This window comes from Colias croceus, chromosome 15, assembly GCF_905220415.1.
Source record: "Colias croceus chromosome 15, ilColCroc2.1".
Lineage (NCBI taxonomy): Eukaryota > Metazoa > Arthropoda > Insecta > Lepidoptera > Pieridae > Colias > Colias croceus.
In genome coordinates, this window is record NC_059551.1 from 8,457,527 (window position 1) to 8,478,558 (window position 21,032).

The window sequence follows — 21,032 nt, forward strand, 5'->3', positions numbered from 1 at the left end:
GGCAATTTATTTAAGTATACGACAATCTATCATGAATAAGTTGTACACTTATATTTAAGTTTATTAAGTCATTATTTATTTATTAACCAATGGAACGAAATCGTTTTCAGTAACTTAATGTATATGTAATGTATAATGTTTAAACTATGTTCCTTCTGTAACTTAACTATACTTTTGACTAAATCCTGTACTGTACCTGTACTGTACTTAACCTGTTTTATTTTTTCCTTACATGACTATTGCACTACCTTGTTGATGTGGAACTAACATAGGTTATCTTCTCTCTTTTTCCTCACTATTTATTACGACCTGCACTCCAGGTCATTTAGAAGAGGTGAATGCTGCTTCTTCTGACGCATAATTTAATTCACTTTACCTGCACCGGCATCTGCACCATTTAAGTAACCAATGTTTTCCCACATATTAAAATTATTATTAAACAATAGCTGTAAAAGACCTTATAATTGGATTAGTAACAATCTAAGTAAAACTTCGGTACAATTATTACCAAGTAAAATGCCTATAGACTAGGTATATACTTAAATGTTTGGTTATTATTTAATATCTATATTCTGTATATGTACTTCGTTACTAAAACAATATATGTTCCAATTTTAATTCAATATACTTAATAAAATCGGAATGTAAATGTATATCTGTACCCTAAATAATATAATATAATAAATATTATACGGCAAAATTTTAACCAAACATTAATTGGTTCATTATTTATTCTTATTTAAGCAACAACAAATTATCATATTATGATCCTTAGGCACAGGGAAGATTTGTTTATTTATTCGTTTGTCCGTCTCTCTTTCGTATCGCAATAAAGCGATTTATGATATATGTATTTTTCGTGATAGTTTAGAGGCTAGAAAGTGGCAGCCTTTTTTTTATAGCGCATTAAAAATATTTAATTCATACAGAAACATGCATTTATGGTTCGCATTTGAATTCCTAATTGTATAAATTCCGATAGGTCACGCAATATTAAAATGTCACATGTATTGCAATGTTAAGTTCGATAATTATCAATTATTTAAATACCAACTTTCGGGTATAAACCACTCTGACAGAATTACAGGCTTTGTGGAGCTTGCTCTGCAAGTTGCAACAGTACAATATCATACTATACTGTGCCATTGACTTCTATTGAACCGCTTTTAGTTTCACCTGTGTGTTCGTATGACTGTATGCAACCGATTCTTTTCGATTCGCTAATGACCTACCCAAACCGTACAGATTTAACTTCAGTGACAATATTACAACAATTTATTGACAATACAATAATGAATATTTAGTAAAGCGTGATTAATTATTACTCTTTTTTTTTATACCTTCTATTTGTAACCTCAACACACACGCGGTGTTGTTCATTCACCACGGTTATTACATTAATAACAAATATTTAAAATTTAATTAATGTAACGAACCTAAAACGAATCACAATGTATTATTTTATTGATGACATTTTTTTTTTTTTTTTTTTAATTTATTTGTTACTTATGATAACATTTGTATGTATTTGCATCTATTACTGACAACTTAATAGCCACTTGAAAAAAAAAAAGAAGAAGAAGATAACTTAATGACAATAATAATGGCTTAACATTAATCACACATTAATGGTCTGAAAATGTTTTTTTTTTTAACTGTACAATGTTAACTGTAACAATCAATAATACAATTTTTTTTTTTTTTTTACCTATATTCAAATTTGCATTTCGAAATCACTACCACTACCACCTCAATATTGTAGAGATTAATACTTGGAATTTATATTCTGACTAAGGCACGAATGGTGAACTTTTCGCGATAATTCATTTTTTTTTGACAAGAAATCTTTAACGTATTTCTTAATTGATAATATCTTTTTATTTTCAATCTAGTACGATATCCATTATTTTATCGCAGCGGTGTTAATGCATCAGGTGCGATATTTAATGTTCAAAAGATGAGCTCTTAAAAGATGTATTACGTAAGTACTTTATGAATATGAAATCAGACCAGTCTTACAAACCACCATTAAAACTTGGATTTTATATGAATTGCTACGTTGTAAATCTTATAAAATTCTTAATAACTTTTTAAACTTGTAGATAAGATTATTAGTGTATTGACTTTTATAATATTATATATTTATCAATCTATTCACGTTTGAGTTGCTGATTTTCTCATCTTTAATAAAATTGGTGTTTTTAAATTAAAAAAAAAAACAGTCGTTATTAATATAGTAATAACTAGATGTAGGTACTTGCATATATACCAATATTTGCGGTATGATGTGGTTATGATCCATTTTTTATTTTACATTAAATGTTCGTCTTGAAATTGACCTTTATTATCTACCTAAATATTTTAAGTGTATATTTGACAGGTTGTTTGTCACTATACACTATCTATCAAAGTAATTATTATCTACAATTAACGATTCATATTTTATGCCAATTGTCGATTGTCCAACTATTGTCTTTCACGGTATATTATTGTATAAATTACGTAAAAGTTGTGTTTGTTTTCAACGTTCCAACATGTAATAATTAACAGTGTGTTATAACCCCAAACCGGGGTGCTACATTTCCGCTGAGGGAGTAATTCTACATACCTGCAACGTTCCCGCGCAGGGAATTGTCGCGTCCTTGCCACGTTCCTATAAGGAACCTCATACGCTGCTACATACTACCGCTTATGACCCATCTTCAGTAGTACTACGACATTGCTACGATTGCGCTGAAGGATTACTGCAACGTTCCCGCTGAGGAAATCCTTCTACGTCTTGCTTGCTTCGGCTCCTTAATTCCTGTTGAAGGAATTCAGCGACCAACCCTAAAGACACCCTACCGCCTGGCCTTCGCAACGAGACGCGCACTCCATCTTAGGTCCACCTATATCAGTAAGGGCCCTACCGGAGGGTTTGGACCTAGGCACACCACGACCCTTATTGTTACTGATATTTGTATTTATTTTATTAATTAACTAAATTAATTGTCGACTGTATGGTGAGTAGTTCTTATTATTTTTTTTTGTTTCCACTTCAACTACAACGCCACATAGTATATACAATAAAAACGAATAGCCAAATATTATGTTGCTAAGTGTAAAACTCAAACCTCGGCGCGCGGCGTATCGGCTTGACCAATTCGGATAATATTCATAATATTCCAATTCGTTTAACGAACCGATAAAGAAAGAGCAAAGAGCATAACAACGTCTGCCGACTGCGGTGGCTAGTTTGAAATAATGAATATTGAGACTACTCTGTATGTCTCTCTTTCCATTTATTTTTGTTTTCGAATGTTCATTGTTTTATTACCTTACCCTGTTTATGATTATTATACTATCACTTAACCTGTTAACTTTATAGTTGTCGGTTAAATGTGCAATACCTATCGCAGATATTTTAGGCATTGTTATCATTATGATTATTTGTTAACAAAATCTGCTATGAAATTACGAAAATATTAAGTCACTTTTAGATACGAATAATAAAAATTACTGTAAATATTTTAGCATTTACTATCTAGTATTTATACTCTTAAAATTGTATTATTCCATTTTTTATTTGGATAACAATACTAATCATAAGTATTTTCGAAGATACAATCCATCTTAAAAGAAACACTATGAAATGATGACTAACTATCACATCTTTTTTTAAAATCGCGTATTTAAGGGGAAGCTCCCTAAATTTTATGTGTTTTTGCATTAATATTCTGAAACAGGCACACATACAGTCAAAATGAAACTTTAGTATATGATTTATTGGGTCTTTTTCTTTCGATGTACAAGACAGTTACGTAATTGTAACATTTTCACTAGATTCATTTTTTATTCAAAAATTATGCCTTTTTTAAGGATTATTACATTTTTTTTTTAAAGATTTACTTGGACTTTACGTCTAAAATAAATGTTAACAGTAAGAAAATAGAGTTTACTATCGAATCGCAAGATATTTTTTTCTCTAGATTAATTATTTCCTTAGTTATAAACGAAATAAGAATTGAGACCTACTTTTCGAGCTCGAACGCGATTAAGAGCGCACGCGATATTCAACTTTATTACGGCTGTATTAGCATCTAGTACCGTAACCGGTCTCTCAGTGCCAGAAATGAGAAAGGGAGCCTCCTCTTAAGTGCATGAATTCATAATATGGGCATCACCCAAAATATATACATTTTAAACGAGCATCACCCGTATCACATCACTACAGGTACTACTACTGTATTGTAATTATATTACGACTGCCAGGCATCATCTGGTATAACATTAAAAAGTACACACGGGCGTCACTCGTTTTTTTTTGTACTACCAGGCATCATCTGATATAACATTACAAAATACACACGGGCGTCACCCGATTTTTCTTGACCACCAGGCATTATCTGGTAATTTACTAATTAGCCTGTCTAGGAAACTTACGTTCCTTGCGTGATAGCCATTAATTACTTCTTTTATGCAATAATGAATAATCTTAAATAATACTCGTGCAACTTCACATCGAGTAATTAAATAAGATATAAGTGGGTATTTGGTATAATTCTATTTTGTAACCAGACAAGTCTATTCTGAGCTGATCGGGAATCGAACCTTCTTAGCTCATTTAATCATGTTTAACCAATCCTCTAAGCAGGTTCTTACATATCAGTATTAATAAATTTATATGTAAACAAATGTCCCAAAATAATAATCTACAGCCTCGACTAAACAAAATATCACATTTAGTCTCGCATAACGCAGTTACAGTCCTATGCATGACTACGTGAGTAGTACATACTGGACGACGCTAGCTGTATACCCGTACACTGTACAGTGTATTTATCATACAGGCACCATACGCTCGAGCAATAAAGCCAGCCCGCGTATGCATTGGTATCAGTGTAGTTATGTTTACGAAAAACAATTTACAACACCTACTTTATCCTTCTGGCTACAATTGTTTAAGAGGTTTTGCTAAATCTTTATGTAAACGAAACCTTCGTTTTCTACGGCGCGGAGGCCTCTCGAAAGGCACGCACATGTTATTTATGTACTTTGTGCGGGTAATTTTTTTTTTTTTTTTTATGTAAGCGGCACAAAATATCATAATGAAAATAAGTATGTATGTATATTATTATTAACTTTAATATTCGCTTTGATGTAACTCGACTGTGGATATAATTAGTTCAATAGTTATCACAGCACACCTATTTCCTCCTCTTTTTTTTTTGTTTTGTAATTTTTATTATCAAAGAAAATAACTTACATTTATTCCCGATTTACCTCGTCGCCAAAAATGTAGTGTATGTCCTTCCCTATTATCGGCTCTTAGACGCACACGACCTCTCACTCCGACCGCCTGCAGCCAACTGAGCTGTGTGAGCGGTGTCACCGTTGCACGTGCGCAAGAGATGACATAATACTTCCCTCTCTTTCACTCACATACACTACAGGTAATCATACATTTTATAACACATAAAAACACAGTCATTTTAACTCAGACGCTTTTCCTGCAGACAGTTATAATTTTCACATAAACAAAAATACTTTCAAACCTTCCTCCTTTTTAACGTCAAAAAAGGATAACAAAAAATGGTTTATAAAACAGAAACAACGCAAAACATTCAATATTATTTTAGGGCTTACCGTATAAGGTCTTGATTCTTGAATAACTATAGTCAACTTTTATCTAACAGATTATGATATTGAAATAACCGAAGACATAATGCTGTATTATGATTAATCTCAAGTATTTTCTAAGCACGTAGGTCGGAATCTTCTGCGTAGTTGCCATCAACATTATACGATTACCATGTTTACGCATATTGAATATTTTATAAGCTTACTCGCTTATCGAGAAATTTCATTTTCTATTTAATAATTATTGGGAAACATATGAAGTTATATTCCACGGTTCTCAAGGATACGTTCTTATGTACAGTCTACACTGAAATTTCTGTATTAATTAAGTTAAATATTATATTGAAGCAAAGTCAACGCTATTTTACGTTAATTTACGAAGAACTAATTGAAAAATATTCAAGCAAAACATAAATTACAAATGCTATTAAATCCTAATTAAGTTTTAGTAGAAAATCCATACTTTAATATTATAAATGCGAAAGTAACTCTGTCTGTCTGTCTGTTACTCAATCACGCCTAAACTACTGAACCAATTTTCATGAAATTTGGTATGGAGATATTTTTATACCCGAGAAAGGACATAGGCTTCTTTTTATCCCGGGAAAATGACGAAATATGCGGGTTTTTCTTTGACTGCGCGGACGAAGCCGCGGGCGGAAACCCAGTTAGAAATATAGGTATAATATCGAAGTAAATACGTGATTTAAAACAGAAAATAATTATAGCAGTAAATTCAGGTCCTCATTCGTCGCGAATATCTAGACTTGGAATAAATTATTTCCTTGTTGATTTATCGCTTCTTCTTAGTTACCATGTGTGGCGCGTTGGGTTTCCACACTCCATTATGTGTGAATAATATGTAAATACGAAACAGGCGAAAATCCTTTGTTTTCTGAAGTATGGAAATGTACTAATAAATTACGAAAGAGAAATCTCTTTACATTGGTTTTGATGAAAATGCGCAATAGTAATTCGCAAACATATTATCGTTTGATTCAACATAATAACATTCTGTAGTTCTCGTCTGTTGATATTGTATAAGGGCAAAGGCAGGGCCGACCGGACCGTATCCTCTTCCTTACCCTTTCCAATTACGGCTTTATTTTTAACCGACTTCAAAAAAAAGGAGGAGGTTATCAATTCGGCCGGTATATATTTTTTTTTTTTTTATGTATGTACACCGATTACTCCGAGGTTTCTGAACCGATTTACGTGATTCTTTTTTTGTTCGATGCGGGATGGTGTCGAATTGGTCCCATAAAAATTTTATTCGGATAGGCCCAGTAGTTTTTATTTTATGAGCATTTTTGTCTGTAGGTATTTGTAAATTTTGCAAGTGCAAGTTTGAAGTCGGTTGTTTTTAACGCAGTTATCACTTGTTCTCATTATTTTTTCTTTATTCTCTTCCTTTTAACATCGGCAATCCATTTGTAAGACCTGCAAATGTTCATGGGTGGCGGCGCTTATCATCAGGTGCCTCAACAATTCCTTTGCCGACGTATGAAAATAAAATCCAATTGCTCTTGTACTTACTTAATTTTGTAAAATGTATTTTATGTCTAGACTAACTTTCTAATTGAAGCTCATGCGTTAGCGACTATTCTAGGGACTAGACGATGTATCAATTATAGCTTTATGTAACACCATAACTCAATCAACACCTCTATCTCAAATAGCATTGAATATGTGTACTTTTCAAAATTTAGTAAGTAGGTACGTAAATATTTTAAAGGCACATTCATTGTACATCGGAATAGTCAATTGAAACAATTTTCTACTTTTATTTTATGACTATGATATCAACATTATATTACAAAATTGACTATGTACCTATTACGCTTACTCGAGACAAAATTCTTATAATCTCCTCGAACACAGCACAAACACTAAGCGCTATTATAAAAGTTGAAGCGTAAACAATTCGTGTAGCTTCGAATAAACAAATTTGCCCGACGTTTAATTGCCCGCCGTGACATGACAGCCCATCACGTAACGTGACGTTCGCGTGTTTATACATTTTGCTTCATTGCCTTCGCTAATTACTAACTCTTACATTTTAAAGGGCAATGCTGGGATAATTGCTCAGTAGGTACTACGTACTAGCCCCGAGTGGTGGAACAGCTGTACAGTTCTTGGATGTAATTAAAAATCTCCTTCAAATATATGTGACACAATTTCGCTATTGTGTTTTTAATTTACACACTTATCATAACCACTCAAATAGCTATAGGCAAACAAAGATTTTCCTACATAGGGATCTAAACTTTTGGCACCCGATATTTCGCAGAATAGGACTCAAACCCTCGTTGAGAAAATTATCCTTTAGAAGTTCTGAGATTATTTTATGCGGATGTTGTAATGATAAGATCATCTCTGATCCCGGTAAATCTCTTTTTTATTTTTAAAGACATTGGCTTTTATGTTATAACCTCACTTTACATATTATCTTAGATCAAATTTATTCCGTTCTTGAAGATTCACGTGTCAATACTAAAAGACTAAAGTACTTCCATGAAATGGTGTCACGCGAAGACGTGATAAGTTGCAGCCATTTCCTACAATTGAATTCAGGGCAGAATCTTAACCTTTTATCTGTATCTCTATATTATATTCCTTAGACTCCTCTTACCGCTATAGTTACAGTCGCAACGTCTTAATGGATTTGACGCGAGGAATCAATATTTGCCTCAATTATGGGAATGGCGTAACTGTGACCTTCCGAAGATGCATTATGTATGCAATTTTAAATCCCTCCATTTTGATGCTCACTTAATAACAATAAGGTCAAGGTGAATGTGATTTTGTATTATAATATATTCAAAACAAATACCTAAATCTATAAAATTCTTTATTAAAAAACATATTCCATAGATTTATACTATGAAACTTTGTCGTTTGAGAGTGATTAAAAATGAAACCGGTGTTTTACTGAACCCGCCAATTTCGACGTATAAAAAATAAATAAAGATACTGAACGATAAGAAAAAAACTATGCGCGGCTTCAACTATCGATGAATACTCATGACATATCAAAGCTATTTTGTCACGCAAGCATATAGCGATTCGCATACATTTTGTTCAACTGAATTCGGAGTGCATTACTAAATCACTTCTTCATTATAAAATAAATCCATTGATGATTTAGCCGATACCTCACTTATTTTTCATGAACGTTGTTTAGTCAAATAAACTCTATTTTTTTGAAGTGGTAGTCGAGCATGCTTCGGCAGGAATTGGGCCAGCTCGCACCGGGGAAGATACCACACCCCCACAGAAAACCGGCGTGAAATAGTAGCTATTACTGTGTTTCGTACGGTGAGTGGGGGGGCCGGAGGCCCGTATCCCTATCCTAATCTCCATCCTTCCCACCCCTCTCCCTTATTCCCGTCCTCATTCCTTCCCTTAACTCAATAGTCCCATCCCATTCCATCCCTACCCCCTTCAAACAATAAATGGCAGCGGGATTAAATATAAAATTACCCCAGGAGGGTACTAGCATCAATGATGCTGGAGAATCCCTCTCCGAGTGTTCACGCTCGGACTGCCCCACGTATTCTGGGGGGGGCAAAATTCCGCTATTTTATACTGCCACGGAAAAAAAAGATAAGCTTGTACTGGCAACCCCTACCACATTACTATCTGTGGACTTTTGCAATATTAGGGGACTTCATTCAAACCTAACTGCCGTCCACCAACATCTCGAGACGGCTAAGCCGGCTTTACTCTTTTTGACGGAGACACAGATCTCCTCTCCTGCTGATACTTCCTACTTAAACTACCCGGGATACACGCTGGAACACATATTTTTACCGCGTGCTGGAGTTTGCGTCTACGCTAGAGAGGATATCTGTTGCCGTCGCCTTGGTATCATTGAGGGTAACCTGTCCATACTATGGCTACGCGTCGACTGCGGTGATCACCCACGCATTTATGCATGCATTTACAGGAGTCATAGCGGAAATGCCGAAACTAATCGCCTCATCGAGCACATCCAAGACACGGTTGATGAACTTCTGCAGAAAGTCCCCTCCGCTGAAATAGTGGTCCTTGGCGATTTTAATGCCCACCATTCCGATTGGCTGAAATCAAGAACCACTGATTATGCGGGTCGAACTTTCCACGACTTTGTCCTGTCATACGGCCTATCTCAGCTCGTCTCCACACCCACTAGGATTCCTGACGTGGAGGACCAAATACCATCCCTTTTAGATCTCCTACTAACATCTCATCCTGATGACTACCATGTTGCAGTTGTAGCGCCACTGGGGTCTTCCGATCACTGCCTGGTGCGGAGTACTGTGCCTGTCGCACGAAAATTCCGACCTAGACCTGCAAGCTACCGTCATGTCTGGCATTATAGATCGGCGGATTGGGACGGGATGCGGACCTTCTTTGCGTCCTACCCTTGGAGTCAGATTTGCTTTGCATCCGAGGACGCTGATGCTTGCGCTGACTTAGTCGCTGATGTGGTCACGCAGGGTATGGAACTCTTTATTCCTTACTCTGTGGTACCCGTCGGCGGCAAGTCCCAACCCTGGTTTGGACAATCCTGCAAAAAGGCATCCCGCTTTAAACAGGAATGTTATCAGGCCTGGGTAGAAGCCATAGCAAGAAAGGACTCTAATGTTAAGGATCTAAAAAAAAGGTTTAATGCTGCCTCCCGACAGTACAAGAAGAACATCAAAAAAGCCAAAGCAGAGTTCGTCCGAAGAATCGGCGAGAGACTTGCACGCTACCCCTCTGGCACACGTGCCTTTTGGTCACTTGCCAAAGCCGTTCAGGGGAACTTTTGCAAGTCATCCTTTCCTCCTCTACGTAAGGATGACGACACTCTGGCCCACACTGCAAACGAGAAAGCCGATACATTGGCCACACTCTTTGCATCGAATTCGACCCTGAATGATGAAGGAAGAGTTCCACCCTCCATCCCATGCTGCAACAGCAAAATGGCTGACGTGAAATTCACACAACGCGCCGTACGTAGAGCTCTTCTTTCACTCGATATACATAAGTCGAATGGGCCAGACGGAATTCCTGCAATAGTTCTCAAATCTTGTGCTCCCGAATTAGCTCCAATTCTTACGCGTCTGTTTCGATGCTCTTACACTTCTAGCATAGTCCCAAGCACTTGGAAGTCCGCCCTGATTCACCCTGTACCGAAGAAAGGCACCCGCTCCGACCCGAAAAACTACAGGCCGATCGCGGTTACCTCCTTATTCTCAAAAGTGATGGAATCCATCATAAATTCCCAGGTGTTACAGTATCTAGAAGGTCACCAGCTGTTAAGCGACCACCAGTATGGTTTCCGTCGAAATCGCTCGGCTGGTGATCTTTTAGTTTATCTGACCCATCGATGGGCATCTGCAATTGAGAGTAAGGGGGAAGCCATGGCAGTTAGTCTAGATGTGGCCAAGGCATTCGATCGGGTGTGGCATAAGGGGCTCCTTTCCAAGCTGCCTTCATACGGACTACCTGAGAGATTATGCAACTGGATAGCCAGCTTTCTCAAGGCACGAAGCATTAAGGTCGTTGTCGACGGAACATGCTCAGAATCCTTGCCTGTGAATGCTGGTGTTCCACAGGGGTGCGTGCTGTCGCCGACGCTATTCCTTTTGCATATTAATGATATGTTGCAAGTACGTGACATACACTGTTATGCCGACGATAGCACGGGCGACGCCGCATATACCGGTCTTGCAAATCTCTCTCAGGACCAAGTGGATGAGCATCGAAGACAACTTGTGTCTAAAATTGAGAAATCTCTTAAAGAAGTCTCAATATGGGGCCAAAACAATCTTGTTCAGTTTAACCCCTCAAAGTCGCAAGTTTGCGTATTCTCAGCTAAAAAGAGGTCTTTTGCAGTGTCACCTACATTCCAGAATACTCCTCTCAAAGCCACGCCATGCATCGGAATTCTCGGTATCGACATTGCGAGCGACGTACAATTCCGCGGTCATCTGGAAGACAAGGCTAAATTAGCCTCTAAGAAACTTGGGGTGCTCGCAAGAGCGAGACAGTACTTCACGCCAGCTCATCGCCTACTACTCTACAAGGCTCAAGTTCGGCCACACATGGAGTACTGTTCTCACCTATGGGCTGGAGCACCCCAGTATCAGTTACTTCCATTTGATCGCCTTCAGCGTCGTGCCTGCCGCATTGTCGACCTACCTGAGCTCACCGATCGGCTGGATCCTCTGGCTTTGAGGCGCGATGTTGCGACTCTATGCGTATTTTATCGCATATACAACGGGGAGTGTTCTGAGGAACTATTTGCCTTAATACCACCTGCAGAATTCCACCACCGCACTGCCCGACACAAGCAAAAATATCATCCACACCACCTGGATGCTTGGCGCTCCTCAACCGTGCGTTTCTCACGGCACTTCCTGCCCCGAGCCACACTCCTGTGGAACAAATTACCACCTTCCGTGTTCCCCAACCAGTACGACATGGGAACCTTCAAACAAAGAGCCTACACCTTCCTGAAAACCCAACATCCTTGTTAAGCCGGCAATACGATCGCAGTGTTCCCAACGCTGTGATCGTCATGGGCGGCGTCTATCACCTACCACCAAGTGAGTCGCCAGCCCTATTGCTAGGGTTACTATAAAAAAAAAAAAAAAAAAAAAAAAATTTTACATAAATATACTTAAAAAAATTGCATCACACATCTATATAATAAAAAATGAAACCCGTTTTGCGTTGTCACGGCATAACGTGTAAACGGCTGAATCGATTTCGATAAGTAATTATTTTTTTATTATATTCATTGAAGTACAAGGATGGTTCTTATGTAGAGAAAACGTAAATATGTACCACGGGCGAAGCCGGGGCGGACCGCTAGTTGAATATACTTTTGAACTCATAATGCATATTTAGAGATTTAAAAACACCTTTCTCTCTCAGCTGTTTTTGAAAGCAATACCAATAATTTTGATCAACTAAACATCTACTTAATAATATAACTAGTAACAGCATTTCACTCGCCAATATTACTCGACGTTAATCCGAGAATATTAAACATTTGTTTGATTGAACAATAAAACACAATAGAATATAAAAATATAACAAGCCTGAAGCCTCAGCATTAATTAAGCCGGGACGTTGAAGACAATTGCTGATTGCAAGTCTTTATTAAACAACGTTTTATATTAAACATCCTATTTTTATTATCATTGAGCAATAATAAAATATAGAGCAGTGGTGGTATTGGTTCGAATAAATGGTAATTGGTAAATCAAGAACATGATTAATTATCATTCGCACATTAACCTCATCACCACTGCTCCAAACGGTGAGGAAAAAAATAAAGAAACCGTTGAAAATTTCCAAAAATAAAAGGTTCGAAAACATGTGACAGCAGCTGCCAATAGCGCGACTCTTGATTGATAGATTGAGGCCTGTATCCTAGTAGCCCTACAGTGTGAACAAATATGATGATGATGATGATAAAGATGATGATGCTGAAAAATCGTATTTGATTCTTTAGTTAATACTTTCTGAAATATATTTGTTCGACCTAGCTTCACCAAGCCCGAAGTGTAGAATGTATCATTGATCAAAAAAGTATTCTATGTGCAAATCCAAGGCATAAACTACCTTTGTGCCTGTGTGCCTTTTTCATCAAAATACGTATTGCTATTGTATATGAATTACATTATAACAAACTCGCTCAGCAATCCAGGCTTGCGATTTCAGTCCAATATTCTAGGGTTCAACAGAGCGAAATAACAAAAGTTATAATTATCTTACCTAATTTAAATGTAAAAAAACACTTTTTATCTAAACAGCGCTTTATTTCTAAGGAGCCCCAGACCGAAAAATGTCGACGAAATGAATAAAGTAAATTAATTCAATGCCAGATACTTATAATTCCTTTTCAAAATAATAATGTGCAGCTTACAATATTTTACTAGAATCCCCTCGTGCGAAAATAAGAAAAATAAATTAAACCACTTTTTTGCTGTTGAGAGGTTTCTATGAAACGTCGTCCGATATTTTATCAATGGAGATACTTCCCAAGCACTCCCAAGATATAAGATTCTTTAAAGTTTACATTTTATTTATACAGTATGTAAACTCGTGCGTTTCATACTTCTTGTATATAAACTTCTTCGAGTTGTAAACAAATGCTCAGAGGCGTATGAGTTAGTGAGACTGGTCGTAAATCAGGCGTAGAGCATTCTTTCGTTGTTATTAGTGCGTTCAAAAAGATTAGGTATATGAAATGTTCTAATATTAAACAACACTGAAACGAGTTTTCGTTTACACTAAAAGATTATGAAAGAAAGGTCTTGTTCTCAGTTCGTTTGGTGTAAATGCACTATTATACAAACATAAAAGAAGCACGGTACATTTTTCACAGCGAAACCTTTTAAACCATTCCTGTGTGTTCTAGAAGGTACGAGAAATCTCCACAAGGATGTAGGAAGTGAGAACAATTAATTCTCAGTCAGATTAATGCGTTGTTCGTAAGTTGTTGTTAGTGGCCATTAACAGTCGCTAAGAAATTAAAGAGCATTAATTTTACCTTTACTTCCATTAACCCAAATACAAAATCAACGCACTCTTAAATTAACATTTTTGTAGTGAATTAATGGAAAATCTGAAACAGATTATAAATAGGTACTGAATTATTTTCTGTCTAGACAAAGCGTCACAAATGATAATTAAAAAGCATTAAGCCACAACTCGTCTTTTATATATTTATTCATTGTGTCCTTATATTATCCATTTTAAATTATTTTATAAATGGTAAATTTTAAAATTAATGTCGTATTACATATCAATGGTCTACAAGTGGGTAACTATTGTAGTAACTAAACTAAATAAACAAGCTTACATTCTGAACGAACGTATGTACATACTACATAAGTTTTATACTTAATAATCACACATTAATAAATTTCAGCTTAAACGATATCAATTATTACCTTAATAGGAAAAGCTATCAAATCCAAAAAGATTTAATCAATACTGAAGATCAAAATATTTAATAATTATCGAGGATATCACGGGAACGGATCCATAATTAAAATCTTAATTCCCTTTCCTTGATTTTATTATACCAGAAGTCATATTAATAGATCCCATTAAGACCTTAAAGAGGAAAACAGGAATCAACCAGCTTTCATCTCGCAGAATAAATTTCATTAACAGCCCTATCCATGTCCGGTCGCACGTGAATGGCCGTAATTACATGCTTATAGTACGAGATCGAATTGGAGAATTTATTTGGAACTACTGTGATCGTAGATTTTAATCAACTTTAAATACTCCTAGGTGTCGACTGATAGGCGACTCACTGAGTTTCGGTCGAACTCTGATCGATTATCTATGAACTAAAATGCCCATTTTTGAATGCTTGGTAAATTTTAATAGCTTTTTCTTTTTATATACCAAGATATTGATGAATTACTATGTTATACAGGATAAATAAGATAGAAAAACCTAAAATATGCCATACTTAGCAGCACTAAACACAAAATAGTTCTTCCTCCAATAGGTTGTTCAAAAAAATGAAGATTTCGTGTTGATTAAAAATTAATTCATTTCATTTTCTCTTTAGAATTACAAAAATTTAAATAACATTAAATTCAATTGCATTGGAAATAATTGTTTCATGCATTTGTTACATTTGTTATTCATAAAGCATACAGTGAAGAGCAAGCGACATTTTCCGCTCTCAAAAATTTACTGAAAATGTCTCTTTAAAATAAATGTTATAACAGATTTATATTTAAAAAACAGAACACATTTCGTTCTCTTCCTAGTTAATATATAATCAACGTTCTCAAGTAAAGCATGAAATTGAAATAAAACGTATAGTTCCTTTGTTAGTAGTTATTTTTGCTGTTTTATTTTAGACTTTAATTTGTAGATTTTTAAACACATATTCGTTTGAACACGTGCAACCACAATCCAGATGTTGTCGATGTTCATCGATACTTTTGAAACTTGGCACCTTTGCATGCTTATCATTTTCAATTTAGTGTTATGTTCTCTTCGCTGGAAAGAAACAGGAAAATGGTAATAGAAAGTCTCCTTTCATCAAACAAGAACTCTTCATTTTATACTAAAACTAGCAAACCGGGCGAACTCTGTTTCGCTACCAGAGACACCTTTTCTTTGCTATAAACCTCACGGAGCCCGAGACCTTTCCAGCGAATGCAAAACCATTGTGGTAGTGGAAATCGGTTCGTGCATTCTGGAGTTATAGCGTCAGGAAGGAAAACCCGACTTATTTTTATAAAGTAGATCAATTTTCAGGAACAATCTTCATAATATGCATGTTTATTTTACATTTTAAATTTGCCAAAGATGGAATCTGATTCTATTTAAATAAAACTAGATTAATTTGACGATATTTGTTGTTTATTTATCCAAATATAACGTTGCATTTACACCAAACGAGTGTATGCTCATTCTAACTCCACTATGTCAAATTATTTTAGTGTAAACAGGCGTAGAGCATTTTTTCGTGCGTTGAAAAAGATTCTATGCAATGTTCTAATACTGAACGACTTACGTCACTGAATACTAGTTTTCGTATACATTAAAATATTACGAAATAATGCTCCTGCTCTAGGTCATTTGAAGTAAAAGTACAGTAAGAGTCATAACTCAAAATACTTGTAACATATTAAATTATAATTATTAAAACCTTTTGCCAATAATATAGCTCTATCACAAATTTTACTGCCACCTCCCGGTCCATGATATGATCACGTATCTTCAACACGTGAGCACTAAGCCAGGGGTAAATGTCAATTTTACGAGTGCCCTTATCACAAGATTACATTTGAGGGCAACTTCGAGGCGTTTATACCTATTTATGGACAATAAAGTTTGAGGGTAGGTAGGAAAATATAAATAAAAACCTATTCTTTGAATATGCTTGGTTCTTACTATGCCGAACGTATGTCACGGCTTATGCACGTAAAATATACTATTTGTGAAGCGCGATTTTACTCGCGGACGAACCTTTGCTCATAATAACGTATTTTTAACATATTATTCTGGTACAAAAGCTACATCACCGACAAGTATGATCAAACTCTGTTCAGTTTTGCAGAGAAAGAGATACATACACATACATACAATACACATTCATCCATCCTCACGTGAATAATTGTACTGACATTTCACTGTGGTAAATAAAGCTGCAAATAATGACATGAAAATGCAAGGCAAGGAGCACTGACGAGTGTGATAATGAAAGGAAGTTTTGGGAGAATATTAAAGCAAAAGTACCTTCCACAAAAGGTACGTGGCCCAAAAAGTTCGCAAAGGAACTTCAGGCTTTCATTAGTTCAGACTTTCTTACTTATTACATAACTATTTATAACTCAAAAACAGCGTGACTTTTATGATAGCATTGTAAAATGATTTTATAGCTAGTGTCCTTTCGATACGTCATTGGTATCATTAAGGGCGGCCGTACACGGACCACTTCAAGCAGTTGAGACAGATGGCTTGAAGCCGCGCTGTGAAATAGACAAAAATTCACTGCCGCTACAAACCGCGCAGTTGACGGTTTGAAGCGGTCGCGACGGCTAACTAACTAACTAATAACTGTTGCAATAATTCACCAAATCGTTTCGAAGAAAATCAATGAACCTATATGTTTTCACGTCTATTTGTAAGTAACCTATAAAAATAACTAAACACCGTAAAGGAAAGCACACCTATTTTAAACGGGATTCTATTTTGATAAAAGCAAAATAACTTTATCATACAGTTTTCTTAGCGTCATAGATCCCCATTTATATTCATATAAGATGATGCAAACACCGATGTTGCATTAGTTTATATTGATGCATACTTTCTTAGCACGAGGGACTCTGTTGCATTTGTATAACGATGCACATTTTAGTAACATCCATCTGTTCGCAGACAGCTTTACGATATCGCTGAAAGAATTTAAAAGTTTCCGTATTTTAAAGTAAGTGCATTTAAAAGATATATTAGTATGTACTTAGTACTTATATCCTACTCTTTCGATGTAAAATATTTGGCTTGGAGAATGGAACTGGGTTGAATTGCAAGCGTTCTTTTAGTCTTTTTTTTTATACAAGACACACTAGTCATTTAATCAGTTTCCTGGTGAAACAACAGAGGTCATATCTCCCAAATTAGATGTCTTTATTGGGTAGCCAAATTTTCCTTCTTACTTTAATAAAAAAAAGTGTCATAAGCATCGTCAACGCCTTGATGCTGACTGAAACAATTCTTATTCAATTTATAAAAGTTATTCAAACAAAAAAGAGATATATAATAGATTCATAGCTTTCTTTTAAATCATAATAACGTATATACACCTACATAATTAAATTATAACACATTAATAAATACTAAATTCAGACACCAATAAATCGAAGGCGATATCTCGATACGGATTAATGGATGAACTGAGAAAATACAATCCATCAAGTGATTGATGATATTTAGTCTCCCAAATAGAGAAGCATCTCATTAATTTGTTGGATTTATACAAATAACGCCATTCCCCTTATTAATGTTTGTAATACGTATGAGTAGTAATTGATAGAACACATAGCTTAGCATTGCATAGCATAGTTACTGTACATTTTTTTCAGTTCGATAATCTTAGAAGCTGAAAGGATTTTTTTTAAATAGAATACAATTGTTTATCAATTAATAAATCTTACAGTTCGTAGTGTTGAGTGCAGTATTCACACATAAATATTATTTAATAATATTGAACAAACAATATTGAACAAACAAAAACCATCATATGAAATAAAAAATTACTTTTCAAACTTTAATCACGTAATATGAATCTGCTTTCAGCAAAGCTTTAATAGCCTACGAGCCTCATAACAAATTTCTAGTTTCTTACAGACTACAGTATTAAGCTCTACGACGTAGCGTCGTAGGTAAGTCTACGCCATATATTGCGTTGGTAACTTTTTAATAAAGTATAGTTTCTTTCCTCTCTACGTGAAATTTTAAAGAGACATGTTTAGAGGGAATATTACTTCAATATTATGTTGGTTAAAATAAAAGATAATAGATAGATTATCTACATTCTACACTAATATTATAATTATAAAGAGGAAAACTTTGTTTGTTTGTTTGATTGTAATGAATAGGCTCATAAACTACTGGACCGATTTTGATGAAATTTGGCACAGACAATCTTTATACCCTGAGAAAGAACATAGGCTACTTTTTATTGCGAAATATGTACCACGGGCGAAGCCGGGGCGGACCGCTAGCTTAAAATAAAGTAGTATTAATTGATTGAAACGTAGTTTACTTTTCGATATTCAATTATAAAGCATTTAAATACTTTATAAATTAGAACATTATTGTCAATTCAAAAAATTTCTCACGCAATATCTCTATTAATATTATTTTTTAGCTTCACAATTAATAAAAAAGAATTCAAATCATTATATTTGACAGTACCTATTGAATCCATTTCAACCAAAAATTCGTTTATCAAATACTAAACCCTTCGTTATTCTAGGCCTAGTTTGGTACAAACTTACTGAACCTTTTCGACCTATGTGACCTTAACCTTTACTTTTCAATTAATTATTGTAATTCAAGTTATTCTGTAACCTCAGGTATCCAAATACCTTTAATAAATAGTTATTAACCGACTTCAAAAAAAAGAGGAGGTTATCAATTCGGCCGGTATGTTTTTTATTTTTATTTATGTATGTACACCGATTACTCCGAGGTTTCTGAACCGATTTACGTGATTCTTTTTTTGTTCGATGCGGGATGGTGACGAATTGGTCCCATAAAAAATTTATTCGGATAGGCCCAGTAGTTTTTATTTTATGAGCATTTTTGTCTGTATTTGTAAATGTTGCAAGTGCAAGTTTGAAGTCGGTTGTTTTTAACGCAGTTATTGACTTGTTTTGCAATCATATTAAATTGCGTTGAGAGATTAATCACTAATAAGATAAAACTTTTATTTTATTAGGTAGAATAAATTCTTTTGGAATTTCAATTTATTTAAATACTATGCTTTTATTGGCTAAGATTATGGTTATTATGTTGAGCTCTAACAAGATATTTAGTTCTTCTAAAATTATTACTTAATAATTAATTAATATTCCAATTATAAAACTTGGATAGAAGGTCTTAAATCTTCAAATAAAACAAGTGGGGTGCTCTGGAGGAGGCCTTCACCCTCACAAACGAGGGGTTCTTGCAAGACTAGTACTTAACAATGTAAAATTGTAATAGATTTAAAGTTTTTATATATTTTGATAAAATAAGCTTTACATTATAATGTCTGTATGTAACTTTTTGCAAGAAATAAAAGGCTTTTTTATTTTTATTTTATATTTATTTATTTATTCCAATAATATCAAAGTTATGGTTAAAAGCTAACTGGTTAAAAGATAGAATAATACTTATCAAACATTTTTATTCATAAAAAATAAAAATCGGTCCAGCCGTATGACAGTTACTTATGGATACACGACTTTGCTTTACACACAAAATTGTTTTAGTAACGACGAATGAAAGTTAATTCTCACTAAACAAGTCTTCAACTAGCATCAGTCCATGTTTCTTCTTACTGCAGATACATTCATTTATGAAGACTTTAATCCAGTACGCTGACCATGCGCAAGCGAATGTTGGCATTTTCTTATCGCTCTATTTTTTCTTTCATGACTTAGAACAGTAATACAGTGGATAATTTCATTCAATATAATGTCTACTCTTTAGTATACTCTTGAGCTCTGAAACTTTTTTACAGGCATTCAGCCTGCGACTAAAAAAGTTTCATTCTCCAATTTATCTAGTAGAAATTGGACTCCATAAAAACAATCAACGAACATAACCACATCAATTCGAGTTAAATGAGATGGAATAATTCAAGTATATAATATCACTTTTTTATTTCCAGATATGTACAATGGCGGACTACAACGACACATTACTGCTAAACGACACTGACACCTACAAGCCGTATTCACAAAGACCGGAGACGTACATAGTGCCCATACTGTTTGCTTTCATCTTCATCATTGGAGTGGTTGGTAATGGGACCCTGGTCGCTGTGTTTATAAGACACAAGGCTATGCGAAACGTCCCCAACACGTAAGTAATTTATGTTATTTATTTATTTTTTTATATATAGATAGGCGGACGTTTGACCCCAATCCCACCTGATGGAAAGTGGTGACGAGATCTAAGGTGGTAAGTCACGCCCGCCTAGAAAGTGCCTGTTAATGTTAGTAGTACCTATTGCTCCCGCAGTTTCTCTTGCGTTGTCTAAATCTTATTAAAATTATGCACATTTTCTTCGATAACCACGGTATCCTTGGTGAAAAGATAATTAGAATTGGTACAGTGGTTTTTTGAGTTTTTCGTGATAGACAGACTATCAAACCGACAGACGTGAATGAAGGTTTTTTTTT

The 21,032-nt window shown here is 35.1% G+C and overlaps 1 protein-coding gene across 2 annotated transcripts in view; it reads left to right on the forward strand.

The window, feature by feature from the left end:
- The window catches only part of LOC123698255 (neuropeptide CCHamide-1 receptor-like), a 159,637-nt gene that overhangs the window by 53,150 nt on the left and 85,455 nt on the right, over positions 1 to 21,032 (forward strand). For both annotated transcript variants that reach the window (XM_045644834.1, XM_045644835.1), the window contains exon 2: positions 20,519 to 20,712. In XM_045644834.1, coding sequence (XP_045500790.1) covers positions 20,528 to 20,712 — 185 coding nt within the window. In that variant the 5' untranslated portion in view covers positions 20,519 to 20,527. The remainder of the gene's footprint in view (positions 1 to 20,518; positions 20,713 to 21,032) is intronic.